This window comes from Passer domesticus, chromosome 14 (assembly GCF_036417665.1).
Source record: "Passer domesticus isolate bPasDom1 chromosome 14, bPasDom1.hap1, whole genome shotgun sequence".
In the NCBI taxonomy this organism is placed as follows: Eukaryota; Metazoa; Chordata; class Aves; order Passeriformes; family Passeridae; genus Passer; species Passer domesticus.
Window position 1 is genome coordinate 6144089 of NC_087487.1, and position 22885 is coordinate 6166973.

At 40.1% G+C, this 22885-nt stretch overlaps 1 protein-coding gene across 3 annotated transcripts in view; it reads left to right on the forward strand.

Annotated features, from left to right (window-relative positions):
- The window catches only part of THSD4 (thrombospondin type 1 domain containing 4), a 272344-nt gene that overhangs the window by 102234 nt on the left and 147225 nt on the right, over positions 1–22885 (forward strand). For all 3 annotated transcript variants that reach the window (XM_064389270.1, XM_064389267.1, XM_064389268.1), the window contains exon 6: positions 55–157. In XM_064389270.1, coding sequence (XP_064245340.1) covers positions 55–157 — 103 coding nt within the window. The remainder of the gene's footprint in view (positions 1–54; positions 158–22885) is intronic.

The window sequence follows — 22885 nt, forward strand, 5'->3', positions numbered from 1 at the left end:
ACAATAACTTTGCTGTTGATTATAATGCTACTTTTTTTTTTTTAATCTAAACAGATGTGTCCTGAAAGCAGCAGGAATATTAGAGAGGTACAGTGTGCATCATACAATAACAAGCCATTTATGGGTCGATTTTATGAATGGGAACCTTTTGCAGAAGGTAAGGGAAAACAACTTGGTTTTGCATTATTATACAGATTGTGTTTTGGAAAGGCAGATGTGACTTCTACTCAGTGGGAGCCATCAGGCAGCTTTGATCCACAGCTGATGTTACCTGTTTTTATAGCTGAACATGAGTCAGTGCAGGTGAAGGTAGGTTTATATCTGACACCCAGTTAGATCTGATAATGGTTGTTTCTAATGTAGCCATGTCTCAGTCCTGCTCTTATCTACTGTGGGCAGAGTGAGGAGTGGCAGAGCTGCACCTCTTTATCTCCAATTATGAACATTCAGTGTATATTCAGTGTTTCTAGTTAAAGCCGTGTTTGGCTTTGTGAAGTTGCCCAAAAGGAAGTTTCAGAGCTGTACAGCTCTGGCACTTTGTACCATGCATTCAGGCAGAGCAAGGAGCCAGGTACCCCAGCAAGCACACGGCTGAAGGCACATTCTGCAGGCAGCAGTGCTTCTGCAAGGTGGCCCTCCAGAGTTATGATAGCTTTGATGCATCCCTTTTCAAACCCCAGCTAAGACCCAGCCAGTGCTGAGCCAGCTGAGCCCACCTCCCTCTCCTTGCTTCCTACACAGCAGCTTTGACTCACTCCATCTTTTGCCAGGAAAGATGAATCAGGGGATCTAGAACTTGCCATGATAATTTCTTTTTCCCTCCCCTGCATAGCACAGCTTGCTCCTAGTGTTTACACTGGATCAAGAAGGGCAGTTAAACTGTAATTCACAGCACTGTCTTGCTGGCGAGTTAAGTGTGATTATTATTGTTTTTTAAAAAAATACACATATTTTTATTTCTCCCTTGTTCAGATTGGTGCAGCTGCATTTCTAACCCATTTTATCTGCTGCTGCTCCAACAGAAACTTTTGTCTTTATTAAAAAAGTCATATTAGAGGGACTATAAACCCTATGAATGTAGAGTATTTAATGAAAAATCCTAGTTTGTGTGTGAGAACCAATAGCACACGATGACTTTAAGGGCAGGATTTGAGAAGAAGGATCCAGTTGTGGCAGAGGGAAAATATCACATTGATGTAACCATAACACCTGTAAGGAAGTTTAACTCTGAAGAAATAATGAATGTTTTAAATACTGATAATTGAACTCTTTAATTTGAAATCTTAAGTTCACTTAACCATCATTTTTAATTCTGATGAAAAATTAATAACTTTTTGATGGCTGGATAAAAGAGTCTATTGAAAACAGAACCTGTTGGTGGGTTGAAAAGGGTAACTCTGGGGATCTGGCCACAGGAGTCTCTCTTAGGCTGCATTTGTTGAAAGGGGGGAGACAGCTGCAGACTTATTTATCACAAATTCTCTATAAGGTTAAATATGGAATAAAGTCCTCTCCAGGAGAACCTGTGCCTGATATTTTGTCTTCAGGAGGATACCTGGATAGTCTCATAAATCCAGAATTCCTCATCAAATGCAGTATTTTCCAATCAACAACTGCAAAAAATCCTGGTCAGCTGCAGACCCTCTTGCTTTGACTTCTGTTTGAAAATGTCAGCCAGGTTTGTGTAATAAGCAGCCTTTTAAGCAGCAGTCCCAGCCAGCCCTGGGTTTCTGTTCCAGCTGGTAGAGTCACACCTGCAGGCACAGGCACTGTGAGCTCTGCTCTGCACAGTCCTGCAGGGACTTTGGGTTTTACTGGCCTGGTTGCTCTTCAGAATGGTGACCTGTCAGGGCTGCTCCCCATGTGTGTAAAACTTGACAGAGCTAAAAATGTATTCTTTGGGCACTTGGCCTTTTTCTGCCTTCTAAGTGAAGGAAATTACAAGGAGAAAAATACTGCTAAGTTTGAGCAATTTCGTTGTCTTAGAGAAAAATAGAGTTTTTTGCAAATCAGAGCTTGGTCCACTGAAAGTCAGACATGATTTACCCCTAGCAGATATTGAGGCTCTTCCCTCAAAGTAAATGAAATGTTAAGTTGAAATGGAAATAATTCTGTTAATTTTTTTGTTTGTTTTGTTATTTCACAGTCAATTTTTAATGGCAAGTTTCGTAAAATGGATACTTGACCAAACATTCCCTCCAAATGATGTTTTGGTTTGCTTTTTGTTGTAAATAAATCAGCTGTAGTTTCAGAGCTCCCCTTTCAGGTGACTGCACTTGTTTGCAGGGCAGACCATTTATTTCCCAGCAGTCCTGGCTGTTCCCAACGTGTGTGTGATTTTACATGTGCAGCTGTGGCTTGTGCTGGGGCTGACTGGATGCTGGCTCTGGAGGCAGCAGCAGGAGCGGGGACGTGGCTCAGGGATCATCCCAGCGGTGTCTGTACACTTGGTTTAGTTCCACTTGGTAGAGTCAAGATGTCTTTGGCTGCAAGTGCTGGATGAAGGCAGCGAGTTTCTAGGAGCAGAGCCACGCTCAGATCTCGGGAGCAGTTTAAGAGCTCGCTGCTGGCAGCCAGGCCCGGAGGCCGGAGGGCTGCGGGAGCGGAGCGGGAACGGAGCGGCCCCGCTCCCGCTGGGTGCTCCGGGGGCAGCGCCTTCACCTGCTCCTGGCACAGCCGGCTCTGCAGGCAGCAGGAGCTCTGCAAGGCCTGGCAGCCTTTCTTCTGTTCCTTCTGACTGCCAGGCCTGCCTTGCTCCTGTGACCTCCCTGTTCTGCTTGGTGCTGAGACAGGAGGAGCACAGTGGGAGTCCGGCTGAGTTTCAGCTGGGATGAAAATTCCTGTAGCTGAAAGCAGGGTGGGTCAGATGGTACTGGTGTCACTGCTGCATTTTGTGTGGGGGGAAAAATGTGTCCCCAGTGTTCCCCAGTGGTGTTGTTGCCAGACCTAACTGCTGATGGGCACCACAGAGAGGGATTGAAAATCAGCTGGGGCAAAAGAGGCTGACAGGGCTAGGAATCAGCACCCAGCATCGTGACAGGCCAGGAGGCAGTTTCAGCTGGCTTCTCTTTACTTGAAATGTATCAGAATCCAAGCATTGAATGAATGGAGGGATATTTGGTCAGTGTGGTTTTTCATGCTGAATTTCAATGGCACTCTTTTCTCTAAAATGACTCAGTCAGTGCTCCATCCTGAAGGCTGTGCTGTGAGGAGAACTCACTGTACAGGTAAATCTGTACATGCTGTAAAATCATTTATCAGTTCACTTTTGTCTTAAAATACCTTCTAGTAACCCGACTTCTAGCTAGAGATATGTGCCTGCTACAGCTGGGATAAATATAAGCTCTGAAGAAAATGAAATTTATAGCTTCCACAAGTGTCTAGTAAATACTGCAGCTTCAATACTTTGTGTCAGACGAGAGGCATTTAAGATTTAGTATAAATCAGTTTGGGTATTAAGATGGAGACTGAAGAGTAATACAGAGCTGCTGCATTTATTAATTTGTGGTTTTTTTCTTGCTGGATTTTAAATGACAGTTTTCACTCATTTTGAATGACAAAATAGCTTCTTCTGACAGATCAAAATGTAGTGGCCCAGCTTAAGATGTTAAAGTTGCTAAAAAACTTCTCGAGTCTGCTGGCAGTTGATGACACTGAAGGCACTGAATGAGGTCTGATTAATATGATTTATTTACAAAATGGAAGAAAAGCCCAAGATCTCTTAAAAATCTTGGTCAGGTGCTGTGATGTGCATGTAGCATCAAGCACTTGGAGTACCCAGGAGTCAGAGAGGAGGTACAGGGAGTGCAGTTACCAGGACAATGCAGAAGCTGCTTGTGGATCCTGGACAGTCAGCTGTAGGCACAGAGCAGTTGTGCTGATGTTTCAGGCTTGGGAGGTTGTGGCTCAGTTGCCTGGGCTTTGTGTAGACAAGGGTGTAAGGGCTTGAGAGGAGACCATTTACTCACTTCTAAAGTCTCTACACTAAGGTGTTTGTGGACTGTTTTCCATTCAGTGATGGAGCAGCAGAAAGCTGTTCCAAAGACAAGCCTGAATATATTATGCTTGTATCCAGTGGTTTAGCATGGTTTTTTTTTTCCTTCTCTTAGAATTGTGAGATATGTTTATAAACAAATTATAGATATATATTGTTTATATGCACATTATTGGTTCAGTGTCCATTGCTGGAGTTCATTACATCTTGTTATGAAACCATTCCAGAAACACAGTGTAGGTTGATATATATGGAGAAACCTAACACTTGTCATCTGTTTATGTTAACTGGAGGTAGAACTTCAGTTTGGAGTACTCAGAGAATTGATTGCTGTGTATGGTCAGGGATGTGGGTCCTGGTGTGTGTTTCCTGAATGGCTGTGGTCCTTGGCAGGGCAGTCCTTGAGACCCAAAAGTAACTGAGTCCCAGTTTATGAATGCTTGGCCTTCCCTGATTTGTGACTGCCAGCTCCTTGGGGCTCAGGGGAGGCTGTGCTGAGCTGCATTCTCTCAGCTTTGTGTGCAATACTTGGACAACTTAGTGTTTTCACCTACAGGACAAGACGTCACCTTACTGTTGTATTTATACTTTCTCAAGTAACTTACTTCTAGTTAGTGAACACACAGATATACATATATCCTGCAACTATATATGTATATATACATATATACTGGGAATCTATACACAGTATCTCTAGAAATAATCCAGCTGTGCTGCAGTTCACCCAGCTGCAAGTTATTATATCCAATGAGGCAGCTGCTTGAAATCTTCATTTCTCATTGCAGCAGACCATACTTCTCTGCTCCTCTTTTGTCTCCACCTGTTAGAAATTTCTTGATTGCTTCTATTCCAGTCTGTGGCTAGTTGTTCTTTACAGTGCATGTCCTTTAACTGCATGCACTTTATTTCCTAAGACAATTTGGTTTTACTTCTCCTGTTTTATGTGAAATGCTGTAGGCAGACAGATTCATCAATGAGGCATCAGACAGTTTTGGGAGTCTTGAAATGTAATGAGTAGATGGTGTTTATTTTTATTGGTTAGTTACAACTCAGACAGTGCCTGCTTCCATAATGATAGATAAAAGACATCCTGAAGCACATACCTGTAATTACTGACAAGAGCTTAGGCACTATAGGCATAAAATCCCTCTTGAATTTGATGGAATATGTTCTCTAATTTCCTTCAGACTCAGTGGAAATCCTTTGTGAGGCAGTGAAATATCAATTTTTCATACATTACTGAAAATTTGGTTTCACTTTTAACTGAAATGTTTCTGAAATACTGCTCACTTATGAGACTACAATTCATTCAAATGCAGAACAAGAAGGTCACTTATACTATGTCCCTGTTTTCCCCTTTATTTATTGCTGGTTTGTGAATGGATCACAAGAGAAAGCACATGGAAGTTTGCATTTTTATAAGTATGGTTGTGGTAAAGTATCTGAGGCATTTCTTTGACTTCATCTATAAATCTGCTTCCTGAACATCTGTTGTGTTGAGCTTGACCTGGAAATTGTAAATATCCTGTGTATTACTGAAATATGTAACTACGTCTATAGAAAGCTTTAATAAAAAAATTGCTGAGATATTTATGTATATGGAAACCTAGTGCTTCCACATGGCAACTTACCTTTTACAGTTATTCTTTCTGTATAATTTTATTAATATACATATTTTGATTTGCATTTGTAAGACAGTGATAGTAGAGCCTGTCTCCTTGGTTCTGTGGTTTGTTACAATAATTAATAATGCATATGCATTTTTTGAGTGTACTATTGTAGGCAGGGCCCACCATACTCTGGTGGCTGAAATGAGCTATTTCCCCATAATAGATCACATGCACCACATGTAATGTTTTAATTCGTTGTACATACTTTAATTTCTTTACTTTTCTACATGCTGTTTGGAGGGGAAAGTGGGTTAAGAGTGGTGAGAGCAAGAAGTGGGTGTTTATAGATGGACACCTGGATGAGCCTCAAGAACTGGAAATGGTTGTTGGTGCCTTTAGGAAAAAGGGAAATTACATCCATCAAATGCTGTCATTCAGCTGTAAATTCAAGACACTCTGAAGTGCAATGGAAGATAAACCATCTAAACAGAATGTGTTTGTAAGACAGGAAAGTGAGAGAAAGCAGACAGGTCATATCTGTCCTATTCTTACAGGCCTTGGGTAAATGTAGCCCAGGTTTGCTGTAAGAGAGACACTGCCCTGTGTGTCCAGGTGACCAGCATTTACTGGTGTATTTTAGAGTATCTGACCTATCCAGTTGCATTAATTGTGAGTTGGAGAGATGTCCCAGGAAGAATGATGCCCTCATTTCAAAGCACACTTTTTAGTTCTTTTGGTTGGAGCAGAAAGTTAAGGACGGATGTTGTGGCTTTCAGGCTCAGATGTAGAAACAAAATTGTATCCAGATTGTGTAGTACTGAAGATTTTTAGGCTAGAACAGAATGTAGAAGGAAGATTTGTTATTTGCAAAGCATGTGTAGCAGTGAGTGGTACAGATGCTTTGATAAAATTTGTCTGTTTTATCTATTAGTGTTCTTGAAACAAGATGCAGACATCCAATATTCAGAAATGAATTAAAAACAAACACCTCCACCCCATAAAATGGAATCAATGGAATGCTTTGATCCACAAAACACAAGCTATTGGTATTAAGTACTTTGTAGCTTTATCACAACTTTCTCAATGTCTGACTTGGCTGTCAGGCAAAGTCTGTAATAAGCAGGGCTACATGAGTCAACAATATATGAGCTCATGTAATCAATCTGTACCAGTCCTTATCTGTCTGTGCTTCTTACATAGCTTCATTGTGTCCAGTGGCTGTGCAGAGCAGCCTAAAACTTGCTGCAAGTGGACAGCTGAGGATTTGGATCCCTTTGATTTGGGGAGCAGTCTGAGTTGTGTCAAGGTGGGCAAGAGAATACCCTGGAAAGAGGCTGCTAGGGATTGAGAGTGTGGTTATGGATGTGATTATCCAGGAGTGAAAATTAGCATGGAGCAAGGTTGCTTTAAATTAACATACCCTGAGAATTTAATGGCAGTTCCAGGGAGTTTGTCTCCATCTTTTCTGAGTCCTCTGTTTTGGATCAAGGACAGCTTTCTCAGCAGCAAAACTTCTGCCATGTATGAATAAGAAATAAAGATATTCAGCATTATCTCTTTTCTGTCAGTTCTCCCAAAGGTTATGTGGCAACCTATAATCCTACCCACTGAAAGGATTAAAAAACTTTTTTGGAGTCTCCATTTCATTTTGTAGCACCCCATCTTTTGTATGCTGTGTTTGCCAGGATAAGGGAGAGAACGGGGACAAATGAAGATGTTGACTGTGTTATTTCTCCCACTCTGCAGTGGATCTTACTGTGGCCAAGTATCTGTTACTGTGTAATGAGTACTGAGCTTTAGTCTTGCTTGCTGGTATCTTCTACTGACTCCTGTTGTCCATGGGAAAAGTCCTCCATTAAGCTTCAGAGACAAAATTTCCCTCAAAAAATTGCCTTTGCTGTTGAATCAACATTTTTACTTCCTTTGAATTGTTTATAGTAAAACTCCAACGAAAAGAAAGCATCCTATCCTTATTCCTACACCTCTGGGGATACAAGAAATGAATAGTCTGAATTCTCCTTCATCTGTTCTGTTTGGTTATAGATTCCTTTTGTAGCAGAGCCATGCAGGATCAGATGCTCTGAGCAGATGTATTTTGCAGCTTCACAAGGAAATTATTTTGTATGAGTTCCATGTTTGTAGTCCTAGGAGTCCTTGTCACGCAGATCTGCACAACCATTTCTTGCAGTATGATGACAAGAGTGGGGGGAAGCCTGGGGGTCACAGTGCTCTGCAGGTGTGCACTGCTTGCAGGAGCCCCAGTGATCCTGTCCTATCTCCCAAATTTATGAAATAGTCTGGAGAGGAAAATGGAGCTGCAAGGTCAAGACTGTGTAATCATTTTAACATGTTATGCATTAACTTTGGGGAGTATTGAATAAACAGGGCAGCAGTTAAGCAAAGGATTATCAAGACATGTTCCATCTTTGTTGTTAAATGCATGAAATATTTATTCAACACATTCCTTGTACAATTCAGCACATTTCTTTTACAATTTGCAGTTTTAAAAATCAAGTGTATACACTGTCTTTTTCTCAGTTAATGTGTGGAAATGGTTTTTGTTGATACAATTATGCATTTCAAAAGGTTTTACATAATTTCATAGTATTTTCCATGTGTTTGATTTCAGAAAAACTTTCACATTTATCTATTCCAGCCAAGAGCAATTGTCCTAATGTGGTGCTGTGTGTGTAGTAGGCTACAGAGCTCCCAGTCAGGTTGCTGCTGAAGTTAAAGAAAAGCAATATAAATATAACTTTTTATAGGTCCTAATGGTATACGAATTGTTCAGGGCAGCATGAGTTTTTCCCATTCACTTCAATGGCTTTGGATGAGGTAATTTAGAAGAAAATTCCACATGTAACTAAAAAAGTGTACAGAACTGAGGTCTGATCCTGAAAACCTTTGTTGCAGGCTGATAATATCCAGATTTCTTTGTTTTCAGAGAATTGGTATGTACATAATTCCATGGAGGCTCAGGAACTCGCTAGAAATTTTCACAGTTTCTTTGAAAAATGATGAGTTCAAAGAGTGCACCTGCAGCCTCTACTCTGCTCAAAGGTTCAGGGAGCTGAGTTGGGCATGGTTCTCTTGGGTGGGTGTAAGAGCAGGGACTTGGAAATCAGTGACATAAACGTGGGATTCAGACTCTTTCATTCTGTCAACGAGTTACAAGTACACAAAGAAGGGCTTTAGATTTCTCTCAGAGACCAAAGTACTTTACTTCTTTACCCCTTCCCAAAATGTCTCTGTCTTTTGTTTTACTGTCTGTGTTCCTGAGTAATTAAAGTGGTGACTAGAAATGAAACATTTATTCTAGTGAACTTTTTAAGTACTGACAGTTGTCCTAAAAAGTGGAAATAGTACATGTATTTCTAGTTCTAAAAAGCTCCAAGCACTGAAGTAATGGAGAAATGGAGAAATGAGCTATAAAAGAGGGTCTTAGTAAACAGAGACTCTTTCCCATCTACGTTGGAAGACTGATTTCTTCTGAGTGTGTTACATTATATTGAAAGAATTACATATTAAGATACTTTTCACTTACAGTTTGTTCATTTTGAGCCTCTTCCAGTCTCAGCTAATATGAAAAAAAGCAATAACTTCAGAGAGACTCAAATGTGAATCTAAACATTTATGTTCACAGTTTCTATTTGTGTATTCAAAAATTTCATTATGCATACTGTCAGTAGTAGAACTTGCACTTTCCAGAAGATTTAGGTGTAAAATTCTATTTTCATAATGTAATTTCTATGGCATAATATGGGTTTCAGAAATTAACACCTACATATACTGAGAGGTTAGATGTACAAGTTCTGGTTCCACTAAAATGTGTGGATTTTACCTGTTTAGCATTCTAAATACTTCTCAGTTTTGAAACTAAGTTTTGGGTCAGTCTGAAGTGTGGCCAAAGCCTTTGGTCATAGTTACCAAGAGCAGTGTGGTGCGAGGTCACAGGTCAGAAGTTGTGGCTGGTTGAAAATTTCAGGGAGCCTGCTGGAGTCTAGAATTTGTTAGGTTTCAGACCTGGCCAGGCTGCTGCTGCTGCTGTGTTTCCCTCGTTGGTGGCTCACTGTGTTTGCCATTAAAGCATGGTGTGGGGCACTTTAAGCAGTTTTTGCCCACAGGGAGAGAGCCAGGCTGCCTCAGGCGGGCTCTGATGGCAGGCACAGCCATTGCCAGGCTGCTGCAGGAGGGATTGTCCCAGCCTGCCTGCCAGTTCCTGCTGCCCCACATCCACCACCTGACATGTGCCAGCTGCTGCTGGCCCTGCTCTGGCCTGGGACACATACAAGGTCAAAGTTTGCTGAAGCCTCTCCTGTTCTGATAAATGCACTGTCTGTGGGCTGTCAGGAGGAGACTCGGTGGTTTGTGGTGGAGGAAAGCCAAGGTTTGTGCCTGCAGCTCCAGCTCAGGGCTGAGACTCGCTGAGCTCAGGCTTAGTTTGAAGTCACTGTGCAGGATTTTAAGAATGGGGGAAGGGATGAGATGGTGTAAAGATAAACTGCTACAGAGGGTTTAAAAGGATTAAGGATTACAGTGTATTTTTTAATGTGGCATTCCTTTAAGAGCCCTCAGATTGACAATTTCCAACTTCATCTCACAGGCTTTCAAAGCAGCAGAGTTCACAGCTCTTGCTGATGTTACTGTTTGCTACAAAAATGAGGCTACGTATTAGTATGAATGTGGGTGCCTGTGTTGCACATAATTAATTAAATATTGGCATTTCTGTGTCTTTGGAGTGTTCTGTTAGTATTTTGATGGAGTTACTTGGTAGTGCTGAAGGGAATTAAATGATTTTGCCAATTTAGACAGTATAAGTCCTTGGACTGGCATTTATATATGCTCGATATTCCTTCTTGCTATGATGAATTGCTATTTTCAAAGCAAGGAAACTCTTACCCACTGTGAAGAAAAAACTTATAATATGGATGAACATCAGAAGAAAGATTCCCAGTGGTAGTATATAAAATGAAAAGCAGAACTGGCTTCTATTGTGCTCTGTTTCCATTAGACATCTTGGAAGTTTTATAAGTGTGGTGCATAATAAATATCTAAGCCACAGTTTGAGGTCTTTTACAAAGGACAGACAATTCTTGTTAATGTTTTTCTGGATCAGTCCTCACTCTTACACCCAGATTGATACAGATCTCTGGCATTTGTCCACCTAGTCAACTTGTGAATTTGTTAATTTACTTTCCATATTGCACTATGTAACTCTGAATTTAAATCCAAACACCACAAATTTAAAATTGAATTTGAAGGAGCCAGAGAAATTGTGCATTAAATTTGCTCATATATCTACAAAGGGAGATCTGCTTCTGCATAATTTTGGTCAGAGGCCTAAAAACACTGAGGTGCAACCCACTCTGGTTGGTTCTGCTGCAATAGTACAGTGATTCCTCTGGAGAGAGATCACAAAGAGCTAACTGTTTGGACCCATTTCACCACTGAGGTGAATATCAAGTACAAAAACAGAAACAGACCTCAAAAAGTTGAGCTTGATCTTTTTTCAGATGTAATAATATAAGTCTGGTGACATCATCAGATCTGAAAAGTAATGTAGACTTTTACTGTATTTTCTTTTCATTGCTCCAGTATAAATGTATCCCCATGTATGTAAAATGCATTATAGCAAATCCACAAGCAATTTCCTTCATTGTAACAAATGCTGCATCTCATTAGAGCAAAACAAGCCCCCAGTTATGGCGCAGAACATCTGCTTAATAATTTCAAGTTCCTCCAACTATGCTGCCAAAACATCTAAAAAGTCAACATCTAGTCCATGACTTTGATCTAGTGAGGTAGTAAAATTATAAATAATGCACCAAATGCAGATCTGGTGAAAGGCAGAGCAGGCTGCTGGCCCTGAGCTCGGGGGCTGGGGCTGGTTGGATGTGGCATAAGGCACTGGGGCTGGGATCCCCAGGGAGGGCAGGGTGGGATGCAGAGCTGCATCTCAGGCTTGCACGGGTTTCCTATCTAGCAGTGAGAAAGTTAATTAATCTTTCTGTGTCCGGATCCTGACTGTGAAATTCAGTTTCAAATGCCCTCTGTATCTCATGGGTTTTCTGTAATGCATGTGAGGTGCTTTAACATTACTGACAAGAGCCAAAGCATCCTTAAACAAACAACAGGTCATTGTTTATGTAAAAATTGGCATGAGTTGTAATGTAACTTATTGTTTGTCTGCTCTGTGTGTCTTAGGGAGAGGGTTGCATTGTGTTGTTGCAGTGTTAACATTTTGACTACTTGTGTTCATTCCAACTTTGAACAAAAACTGAAAATGGGAAAGTGTTCCATGGATACAAAACATTTTAAAGTATCAAATAATTTGGGATCAGTATTGTCAAAACATAAAAACCCCAATAATTTAATGGTATATAATATTATGTATTATGCATATTTATATATTATGCATATGTATATTATAATATTATGTATATATATAATATTATAATTGTAATATTATTAGGATGTAAAATTATTTTAATTTTCAGTGTAATAAGGTGTTTCAGCATTGAAGTGAAACAAGAAAGTGAAAATGATTTTGACATCCCTGTCTTCATTTTCAGCAAAACAACCATATTGTGAAGAAATATTTAAGTTTTCATGAAATTAAAAACTTTGAAAAAATGGGAAAAATATCAGTTGAGTGAGTCCACTGTGTATGCTGAAAATACAATATATCAAATACAATATATCAAAGAGATTCTTGCACATGGCCAAGTCATTTGAATAGAAGAAAAGCCTGATTCTGAACAGGAACTGTCATGGGAAAGCAGAAATACCAGCCGGTTTCCTATTCCTTGGGTTTCATCTGTCTGCACCCAGACTGGCAGATTGGGTTGTGGTGGAGATGATGGAATTTGATTGAGGAAAGTGGCTGGCTTTTCTGGGCCAGCTCCAGCTGGAGTGGCTGTGGCAGTTACAGCAGGTCAGAGGACGACGAGGATCCTTTTAAACCCAGCTTCCCCTTAGACCAAGCCCAGCACGTTTGAGAGGCTGATCTGCTCCCCGAGCTGTGGCTGCAGGCCTGCTGTTTCTCACCCCAGGAGCACTTGTTGCCATGGAGTTCCAAGAGCATGAGAGGGAACATGACTCCCAGTGTTTGTCCATTAATCAAACCTCAATCTCAGCAGCTAAACACAGAGAATAAAACCCACTGATTTTATCTCAATGAACATATAGAACATTAGTAGGGAAAAGAGTAAAAAAAGACATGCTGATTAGTCTAATTTGTCTATCCTTAGTTTCGTTATGTGTTTAGAACTTGGTATTCTGTGTTTAAAAGGTCTTAATTCTCCTTGAGAGGGTTTTCAATTATTTAACAATCTTGCTGTCAAGTGTTTGCTTTTTCTTTTAATTAGTTAGGTTCTGGGCTTCATTTTGAGGGTTTTATTTTGATCTTAATCCAAAACCCATATCAGCTTACTGAACATTCTTAATCCTTTATTGGATAGTTACAGTATTTTCAGATGTTTATGCATGACTGTCACTTATACCATATATGTTTAGATAAAAATAATTGGAAGGTAAGTCTAGTTACTTCTTTCATAATTTATGAAAAGAATAGCTGAGACTTAGACTTGAAAAAAAATCTGGCTTTCTGTAGTGACTGTTTATAAGCTTTTTTGTTTAAGTGTTGGTTTTCTAGCACCATGGTTAGATCTGATACTGCAGAGCAATAAGAATTATTTTTTGCTTGGTATATTGAATTTCTTCAATTCAATATACCTGTTCAGTGAATTCAGTGTTCCCTGTGATTTATCCTTCTTTTATATGGAGAATCCCTTAGTCCTCCCTGTTTCAAATCCAAAGGCACATCCTGGAGCTAATGTGCAATGTGTTGCTCATTTCCAGAGGTAAATTGGGCAGGCTCAGCTTCCCGCATGTTTGTACAGCCCAGCCCAAGTGCATTTCACCATTACCTGGTTTACAATTACAGCAAAACATAACATTTCTTAGAGCATTCTCTGAGGAGAACAAACCCCAGCTGTATAAAGTTTAGTGGGTTGTGTTTAGGTGGAGAATCCTGTTCATGTGCAGCCTGCTGCAGAGCATGGGGAATTCATCAGTAAACACGCTTGGCACCAGCCTGGGCTGAGACAGAGGAAATGGGATCCTGGTGCTGAACGCGAAACTGTGCCTGCCCTCGCTGCACAGCCCGGGGCAAGATCTCAATCTCCAGCTCACATTTAGCATTATTCTTCAGGAAATTTTGGGCATAGGAATGATCTTTTAATGCAGGATTGCTTTTGGCCCTTTTCCTGATACACGCTGTTCTGTGAAGTCAGTTCTGGCTTATCCAATAGTAGCAGTAATTCTGTATTTTTGCTGCTACTGCCACGAAAATGACTTCAGTACTTGGGGATAACATATGTTGCATTCCAAATGAAATAATAGGAGTGATGGGTTGACAGCAAAGACCTGCAAAATTCAAATTATAAAAAAAGTATGGTCAAGGTCTTAAAAAATATTTTGAAATTCAAAATCAGGCTGACGTGTCAAGTTCTAAGGATGCTGCCTAATGCATGCAGACAAAACTGTTCACACAAATTAATTTTTACTCTTATTCTTACATGTTGATATTAATTCTGATGAAGTGTGCCTCTAATCTTTTTATTTAAGATTCATTTTCATGACAGGAGTGTTTACAAAGAGACAGTTACCAGTAGTCAGAACTGAAATATGTTTTTTAGTTCACTGAAATGTGTACAAACATATTTTAAAACCATGTGTCTAAACCTAAGCAGTTAGTCTTATTTATGCACTGGTAAATCCCTTCCCACCATTTAATTGAGGAATTATGTGTATGCAAGCTTGTGTAGTGTGTTTGTATATGAAGGAGTGCTGCATGTTTGTATAGCACATATATGATATTCTAGATGCTGGTTAGTTTATGATTTATGAAACTATACTGCAATATATATTAAGGTGTTTATTGCAGTATTTAATTTATTGAATAATTCACTAAATTATTACAGTTTGCAATAATTTAGCCTGACATTTCAATAAATACTTATTGCTTAACTGCTTATTGAAATATTTATTGCATTCACATGAAAGTGGAAATTTTGCTGATCAGACCACCTGTTTTTATTGGATATTGGTCACAGTTAGTGCTGGAAGTTGAATTTGGAAGGCCAAGTGAAAGCAGCACATGTTCTATATCCAGTTAGCACGGGCATCAACTGCAGGGAAAATACGATGGCCCGAGGATTTGTGTATGTTGGCAACTGGTGTATGCACCTACACCACAGACAGCTTAAAATCTGTATACATTTGTCTTCACAGCTGCTTCTAATCATATTAGCAAGATTGATATTCTTGTACACGCCAGAGGCGATCCCTCTGCTCTCTGTTAAAGCACAACCACGCAGGACAGGGGCCTGAATTACAAATACAGATTGGGGAGCAGGTGTTAAGTTTTCAAAGAAGAAAAGACTGTGTTGTTAAGAACAAATCCGAGTTTCAAAAGGATTTTTCTACTGCTTGGGATATTGGATCTCTTGAGATAAGATTCAAGTGGTTGTGAAAACATGGGTATTATAGGCATGTCCTGCTATTATCAAAGGGATACTTTATTAACGTTCCTGTTTGGCTGTGAACTCATTCTTCTGTTTCTTTTTCTGTGAATTGCAATCAGGACTGTTGCTTCGGAGACTATTGCCTCTTGTCAGTTTTAGAGACAGAGTTGGCACCAGGACAAATAAGTAATATGTTGTTTCCTGAAAGACCTTTTTTTGAGGATTATTCATAGTAATCTTTTCTGTGGAAGTCTGCCTCCCAAGAGGCCCCTGCACTTATATCCCCCATAGTGAGACTTCAGTGAAAGCAGTAATTGCATTACTGTACCTTACTGGGCTTTGGCCACAGTTCATGTAACACAGTCTGTGTCTTTAATCAGTCCATGACATGGGAAGCTGCTCTGTAGTGTGGTGACCTTCCCAAACGTTAGACATCCCAGCCCAAGGCTGGTGGAAATAAGCAGGCACTGAAGGGGCAGGTCAGCATGATATTTTGGGACATAGGAAGTAATTAAAAAAATTAAAATATTAATATTCTTTTAACTTCATAGATCAAGATTTTGGTGGCATAGAAAATACTTATTCTTAGGATGCAAAGATTTTTGGGTCTTCAGCTTTCACAGGATCACAGAATCAAGTAGGATATAAATTGAATACAGTTAATAAGAATCCATGGAAATAATCTCAGGTGGACTGCTGAGTAGAAAGTTTCATGATCAGCATGGAGATGTGTCTGTGTGAGCCCCTCTAGCCTGGGTGTGCAGATGCAAAGGGAAATTCAGCATCCTGAGCTGTGCTCTGCTCCTTATCCAGAGTGCACTAGGAGTCAGAGCTGTGGGGCTGTGCATGAGCTCATGAGCTGGAGAGCTGCCCTCCTGCTGGAAGGGTGGGGAAGGCATGCCAAGTATTTAGGGTATATGTCCATGCATGTCCTGTACATCCTGCTGTGTGTACCACAGCAAACAAAAGGAGAGAATTGCTTGTCAGAACAAAAACTTTCTTTCCTTTTTCCAGGGACAATTTTTTCTTCAGGCTTCTTTCACACCACCTTCTACCGTGCAGTTGGTTGTCTTATACATAGTCAAACTAAAGCCTTGAAAAACGTGAACACTGCACTGAAATGGTGAAGCTTCAAAGGTTTTATTTTGGGGAGGGATTTTTGTTCACTTACTAAATTTTGTCCTTTAATGGAGTTACTTTTTAAAAACATTGTACACATGAAAATCAAGAAGTCTTAAAAAATGGACCTAGAGGTTGTTCTATTTTTATCTGTAATTTAAGGAAAAATACTAAATATTGTGATGTTTAAGATGAAGTCCAAACAGCTGGGAAAGCAGTGCTGGCTGGTTTTGGTACAGAAAAGCATTGGTGATAAAACCCATAGGAATTAGAACATACATGGTACCCAGCAGAGATGGATCTGACTTACTGTCTGGATGAACTGTGAGTGAAGTTCCATCAGTCATCTTGTGTGGTTTCAGGAACTTTAGAATTAATTTTATTGCCTAATTGGAGGCACTTAAACTAAAAATGGAAGTTAACTGTTTTGTTGTTTGGTATTCTGTGGTACTTTGCATGGAATGATCACAAATTACTGAGGTCCTGTGGTATGAAAATGTAATTGTTATATGTATTTATGCTGAAGTACAATATACATGAGGGGTTTTGGCAGGATCTCAGGGCGAGGTGGTGGTTTTTGGATACAAAGGGTAAGCTTCTCCTGCTCCTTAGGAGAGATCTGAGAGAAAACATGAGCTGCAGTTGTAAGTCACAGAACAGCTGACATCAGAGGGGACCTCTGGAGATTGTCTGGTTCAATTCCTCAGCTCATTTGGGGTCACCTTCAGCAGATCTATGAGACCATGTCCAGTTGGGTTCCAAAATAACAGACCCATGTAATAACAGATCTGCTGCATACTCTAGAATCAAAACCACAGCTTATTTTGAAAAAGAGAAGTGGATAAACCCTTAAGGCTGGTACTTTGCAAATAAAGCTGATGTAGCCGAGTGCGTGAGAAGTGGCTCCTGTACCCTAACAACAAAATTACTTGTTAAAGATGGTTTCATTAGAAACTTTTTTAGTGGTGAATGCCTGAGTAGCAAATATGTATTACCACTATACACCTTAATAACTCCATTGGGCACATGGGTATTTTAAAGCTATTGCCCAGCCATGTAGAGGTCTAGGTGGGGCTCCAAACTGCCCATTCAAAGCCTCAGTATGTCTTAAAGAGAGAACTTTGAGATGTCAGTTGATGTAATTGTGCAGTTCCCAGAGACAGCATATGTGAAAGTTGGTGTTTCCAGTGTCAGGGACATCAAGAAGATTTTCCTTTAGATTTACTGTAGATTTGTGTGGCTTTTTAGCACCCACAGTAATTTTAGATGGAATGGTCGTGGATGTTCAAAACCAAAAGCCAGAAGGTGAGCTTGTAATGCCTACTGGAGTCATGCTGGAAGTTTAGATGTGGTCCCATGCACTAATGTATTTCTTTAGTGTAAAATGAGTTTTGTCCTCCTTCCAAAATCTGAAACTGAGGTAGTTTCATCCAGCCTTGAATTTAGCAGCAAAGCTTTCATTCATCTTTGTCAAGGCTACTCCTAAAACTTTATTCTGTCCAAAAGGTTGATGCAGGAGCAGTCAGTTGTCAGACACACGGGAGGAAAGGTCTTTCAGTAATAAGGACCTAAGTGAGTTAGAATCTACCCTGACTTAAAGGGTGAGTCCCTGACCAGGGCAGGTTTCCATTCAGAGCCACCCCGAGGGCTGAGGAGGCTGCTTAGCTCAGCACGAGATTCCTCATCATTCCCTGGCCCAAGCTGAAAGAAGCTCTGCAAAGCAGAGGCCATCCCCAGCCAATCACACAGGTATGAAAACCTCTGACAGTATGTCCCAAATCTTGAAATCACTCCCTATTTGCTGGAAAACAAAGGAAGCAGAAACACTTTGTTACCCTTTCAGTCAGCTGGAGAGGGGCTGAGCTCTCCTTCTAGGCCTGGTACAACCTGATAGTATTTGCTAGGTGTTACACATTTTTACAATGTGTATTTTACATTGTTATACATTGTAACAGTCAGAAAAGGATCTTCTGTTTCCTGTATAAACTCACTTAGGATTCAACTGCTTCCATCAAAGTGTAAAACTCATAATAATGAATGAAATAGCATCAGGATCAGACTCGTAAAAAATCAAAGTACAGTGACAAAACCCTTTACTGTTCAGATTGGATTTATGCCTATTGTTGCGCTGTTGGAACTCAAACTCATCAAGACAAAGCACCAAATGTGAGAAAGCTTAATTCCCATGATAGATAATAGCAAGATAACAATTATCATTGTTCTTTCTCGAGATATTTTAGCTTGTTTGGCACAACAGTATTTGGGTAGTGTTTCAAGTCTAAAAATCATCATTTGCCTTTGTCTAGAGTGAAAGTTGTCATTGCAAAGGCCCTGGATGCCAAAGAGCATTGGTAACTGTTTCAAGTATTTGAAAGAAAGTGTGTTGTGTCAGCAAGTAAGACCTGGAGCTTTTGTTTCAAAAGGTTTATATGTTTCATTATTAGTGTTTTTAAATCAAAGTATTTAGCACTTCTGGTTTCTGAGACCCACGGAGACTGTTGGCCCTTCTCCCTAACCCAGGAGGAGTTGACACCACGCCCAGAGTCTGAAGCAACCCCTCTTCTGCAGAGCTTAATTTATTACTTGGACATGAGACTTGCTCTGTGGTCTACCGAAGGAATCAGGAGGCTCCCTGTAGGTTCACTCCTCCTTAGGTAGGAATAATTTGGCTCTCTCCCAGTCATGTCTTGATAATTGATCCTTCTGCCTTTTTCCTTAGGAGGGTGGCATGTGCTACTGCCACAGAGGTAGGCTTGTAGGGCTGTGCTTTCTTATACCTTGGAATTCATGGGAAAAAGGGAATTAAATGTGTTCTGGACATGGTTGCATGAGCTGCGTGGTTGTGCTGGCAGGTAAGCTTCTTGTAAGGGCAGAAGAAAAAGAGGAGCCAAGCATGGGGGGACAAGGGAGCAGAGGAAGCTGATCATTCTTTTCACAGACACCTTGTGTGTATCTCAGAGACATGCTTTGCAAAAAGTTGCCTTGACTTCAGGAGGCTGACTGGTGAAAGCAGAGGGAGGCACATGGTCAGCTCACTGTGCCAGTGCTGCAGTACAGTTTAGGCAGACACCTGGACTGCATCCCTGTGGAAATGAACCAGAGGGGCTTTAGGGAGAGGGAAGTGTCCTGCATCCCTGTGAGGACCTGAGCTAGTCCTTGTGGGAGGACACTTGGTGTAGGTTCTGTATAAACTGCATCTAGCTCTGTATTTCGTGATGGTTTATCCCTTATTGTATCTTCAGGCTGGGAAGCCTTGGGAAGTGGGAGCTCAGCAGTGTCGTCGACCTTGCACCTGTGATTTCTCAAAGTAGTTTTGTGAAGCACCACTAAGGATCTCCAACATACATATAATTACTTCCTTTGTTTCTTAAGACAAGGAAAGTCTTGTCTGTTCTTTTGAATGTAAGAGAGAAACGAGCTATCAGTGTCTTGAAGGATGGAGAGAGTGGTATTTTTTGTTTCCCAAGAGTATAAAAAAGAAAAAGTTAGTGCTGTATGTATGTGCTGTCCCAATGGATCTTTTTAACCCATCACTTCATGTTGATATGGTTACAATTACCAGGAATTCTGATAATATATAGGTGGTTATACAGATTTGAGTTCTTGAGCATGTGCAATATCTGCTGAACATAATTTTGTTTTAGATCCAGAGAGTGGAGATTTTAATAGCTTGCCTTTAATACTTCTAATAAATCACCAGTTGAAATGATGAGTTTACCTCATAGAAAAATGTGAATTGCTCCTTGCTGCTTCTTCCAAGAGTTGCCTCACTTATTCTGAATTTGGAAACATTTCGAGTGGGCTGGAAGTGCTTTCTGAATTGCTAGATTACCATGTATACAGGCCAGATCAGGATTCATTTATTTCTAAAACTGTTGTATATTTATGCTGGGTTGTTGTCTGTCTGAGAGGTTTGCTCTCTGCTGCCTTAGGTTATTGTTGGGGTCCTGCACGTGTCCATTGCACCCATTCCATGTGCACCCTTCTGTGAAGGAATCAGTTCATATAGAGTGGAAACTTCTGTGAAACCAGTGACCTACATACGAGTGCTGATGGGCTCAGAGTCTAAGAATGTGAGCTGTGAGCAGTAAACATTTAGTGGGATGCTGATCTTGTCCCTGAGTGCTTGAAGTCTTTCAGTGTAGATGTCTTTCCAAGGGCCAGATAAAAGGTAAATTTTAAGCACAGGTTAGAGATTCTGTTCTTTTTGGTTTAGAAGTTGGTTACTAATCCTAGCCAAGTCTTCTACTATCACAAAATCATTTAGGTTGAAAAACATCCTTAAGATCATGAAGTCCAGATTAAACTAGTCACAAATACAGAAACATAAAAAAATAAATTCAGTGTAGGAAAAATTTGTGTTTTTCAAAAGAAATTGACTGGCAGAGAAAAGTGGTTCATTCACAGAATTTCAAAGGCTGTTGCAAAGGGACAGCTCATAAAGAAAAGAAACTAAATAAATACTCAAAAATGTGGTTTAATTATGCAGTAATTCTTCTTATTGAGAAATACAATAGAAGAAAAAAGGTCACTGAGTCACATATTGTTTGCAAGCTCTAGAAGAGCAATGAAGTGATGTAAAACAGAAGAATGGGGAGAAGTTGAGCAAGATTTTGGGGAAGAAGATTTAACTTTGCCATGTGATTCAGCATAAAGAACTGCAGGAACAGGAAAGAGTGAATGGGAGTTGTCATCCTTATTGGGGCCATTTGCTTCTGGATGACCTTGGACCATCAACTTGATCTCTGTGAGTTTCAGCAAATGGAAATAGGCAAAAAGCAAGCTCAGACACTTGTGGTCATTTCTCTGCAATTTCTACAGTAATCTACCAAAAAGAAAAGAGAAAAAAGCTGAGCCTTCCAGCATGCCAACAACAAAGCCAAGTGCCACTCAAATGTTTCTTATTGCCCCTCTCAGTACTTCCCTTTAGTCAGGTAAATATTCCAGATAAATGAGGTACTGTTCACATTCTGGTAATATGTATGCATAAATACAATTCCAGAATCAAAGTATAAAAATGAAGCAGCAAATGAATCAGTGCTACTTACTTCAGGATTTTATGCTGACTGCTCCCAGGAACTAGATGGGAGGTCTACAGACTACCATTAAAATCCAGAACTCCCAAACTGGGACTCACTCATATTGTTAAATGTCTCTAAAAAATATCCACAGGCTTGCTGGATGAATGACTGACTGGAAATACTTTTTGATCTGCAGACTTTCTGAGCTTCAGTAAATGAAATAATAGGAGTCATGGGTTGCAAAAAACCAGCACAGTTGGTCCTACCACTGACCTCATGGTAATCAGTGGCAATTTTGTCATTCTACCTTTTTTCATGTGATGGTGGAAGATTGTTTTTATGGTGCTCAGATTTGTTCATCTTCGTGAGAGAGAATTGTATGAGGCTGTGGTCCTGTACAGAATACAGCCTGGGAGAGCTGGTGGTTCATTTGTGTGGGTGTATATGCTTAATTTTGTACACTGTCTGCCAGCCAGCAGCAAAATCTGGCAGATCATTAACATAAATCCCAGAAAATAGGATTATTGAAGTGTTGATGATATTACCTAAGTGGCAGTACAATGGATTCTAGCTCTGCTTTAACAGCATGTGGGCATTCCCCAGGTAACTGGAAATATGCACTCCTAGTACATGTATAGCCAAGAAAGCTAAGGGTATTTAACTTTTCATTTTTGTAAGAAAATTTGGTTTAAAGAGCCATATTGAATGAACAGATTTCTGTGGAGTTTAATTATATGTAGCTTGTTCAAATGGTAGTCTAGGAAAGCAATAAATGAAAAATTGTAGTAAAAGCACCTAGTTTTGCATCATCATAATTTCCTTTTATTCTCTGATATATATTTAATATATAGAGTTGATTATGAATTGTAATCTAGTTTACTTGTATCTCTTGCTTTGAAATTGTGGAAACAGTTTCTTTGTTCAAACACTTCAATATCTTCAGATACTTGTATAACACAGCAAAAAAAATTTGATCTCATTGTGTTTTTTTTCAATTTCCTGAACTTTCAAGTGGATTAAAATCATAGTTATTTCCAGAAATAGTTTATTTGAGTAACTCAGAGCACATTTTGTGTTAATTTTTTCCCCAAAAATTATTATATTGATAATTGTGAAAATATACAATTCTAATATATAATAGATTATGATGAAAATTTACTGTCCTGCATTTATCTCCACAAAAGTAAGTGTGAGAAATGAGGTCAGTAGCTATAGAGAAGCCAATACCCATTTCTTAATGGGAATACCAGGCAGTGTTTACACTGCATTTATTCCCAGGCAGACCCAGTGCTGTGTGTCTGTCCACATCTTCCTCTTTTCCTGGTTCAAGCTGTCCTTGTAGCAGCTCTGTGTGTGAGCTGGGGCTGTGCTGGGAAACTGGCCCTGGCTGTCCTGTGACATCAAATGCTTCTTTGACATTTTCCATTAGAACAAAAAAATACTGTCACCTGCTGAACTGGGTTAGAACATTGTCATCCCAGCACCCCAAGGTCGAGGCTTTCTAGTTTTCTGTGCCAGCTCTGGATGTGCAGATGGTTGGCAATGACTCGGCAGCAGGACTGTGTAATTGTGGCTGGAGTGCAGAAATCCTGCTGCAGGACTCTGCCTGTCTTT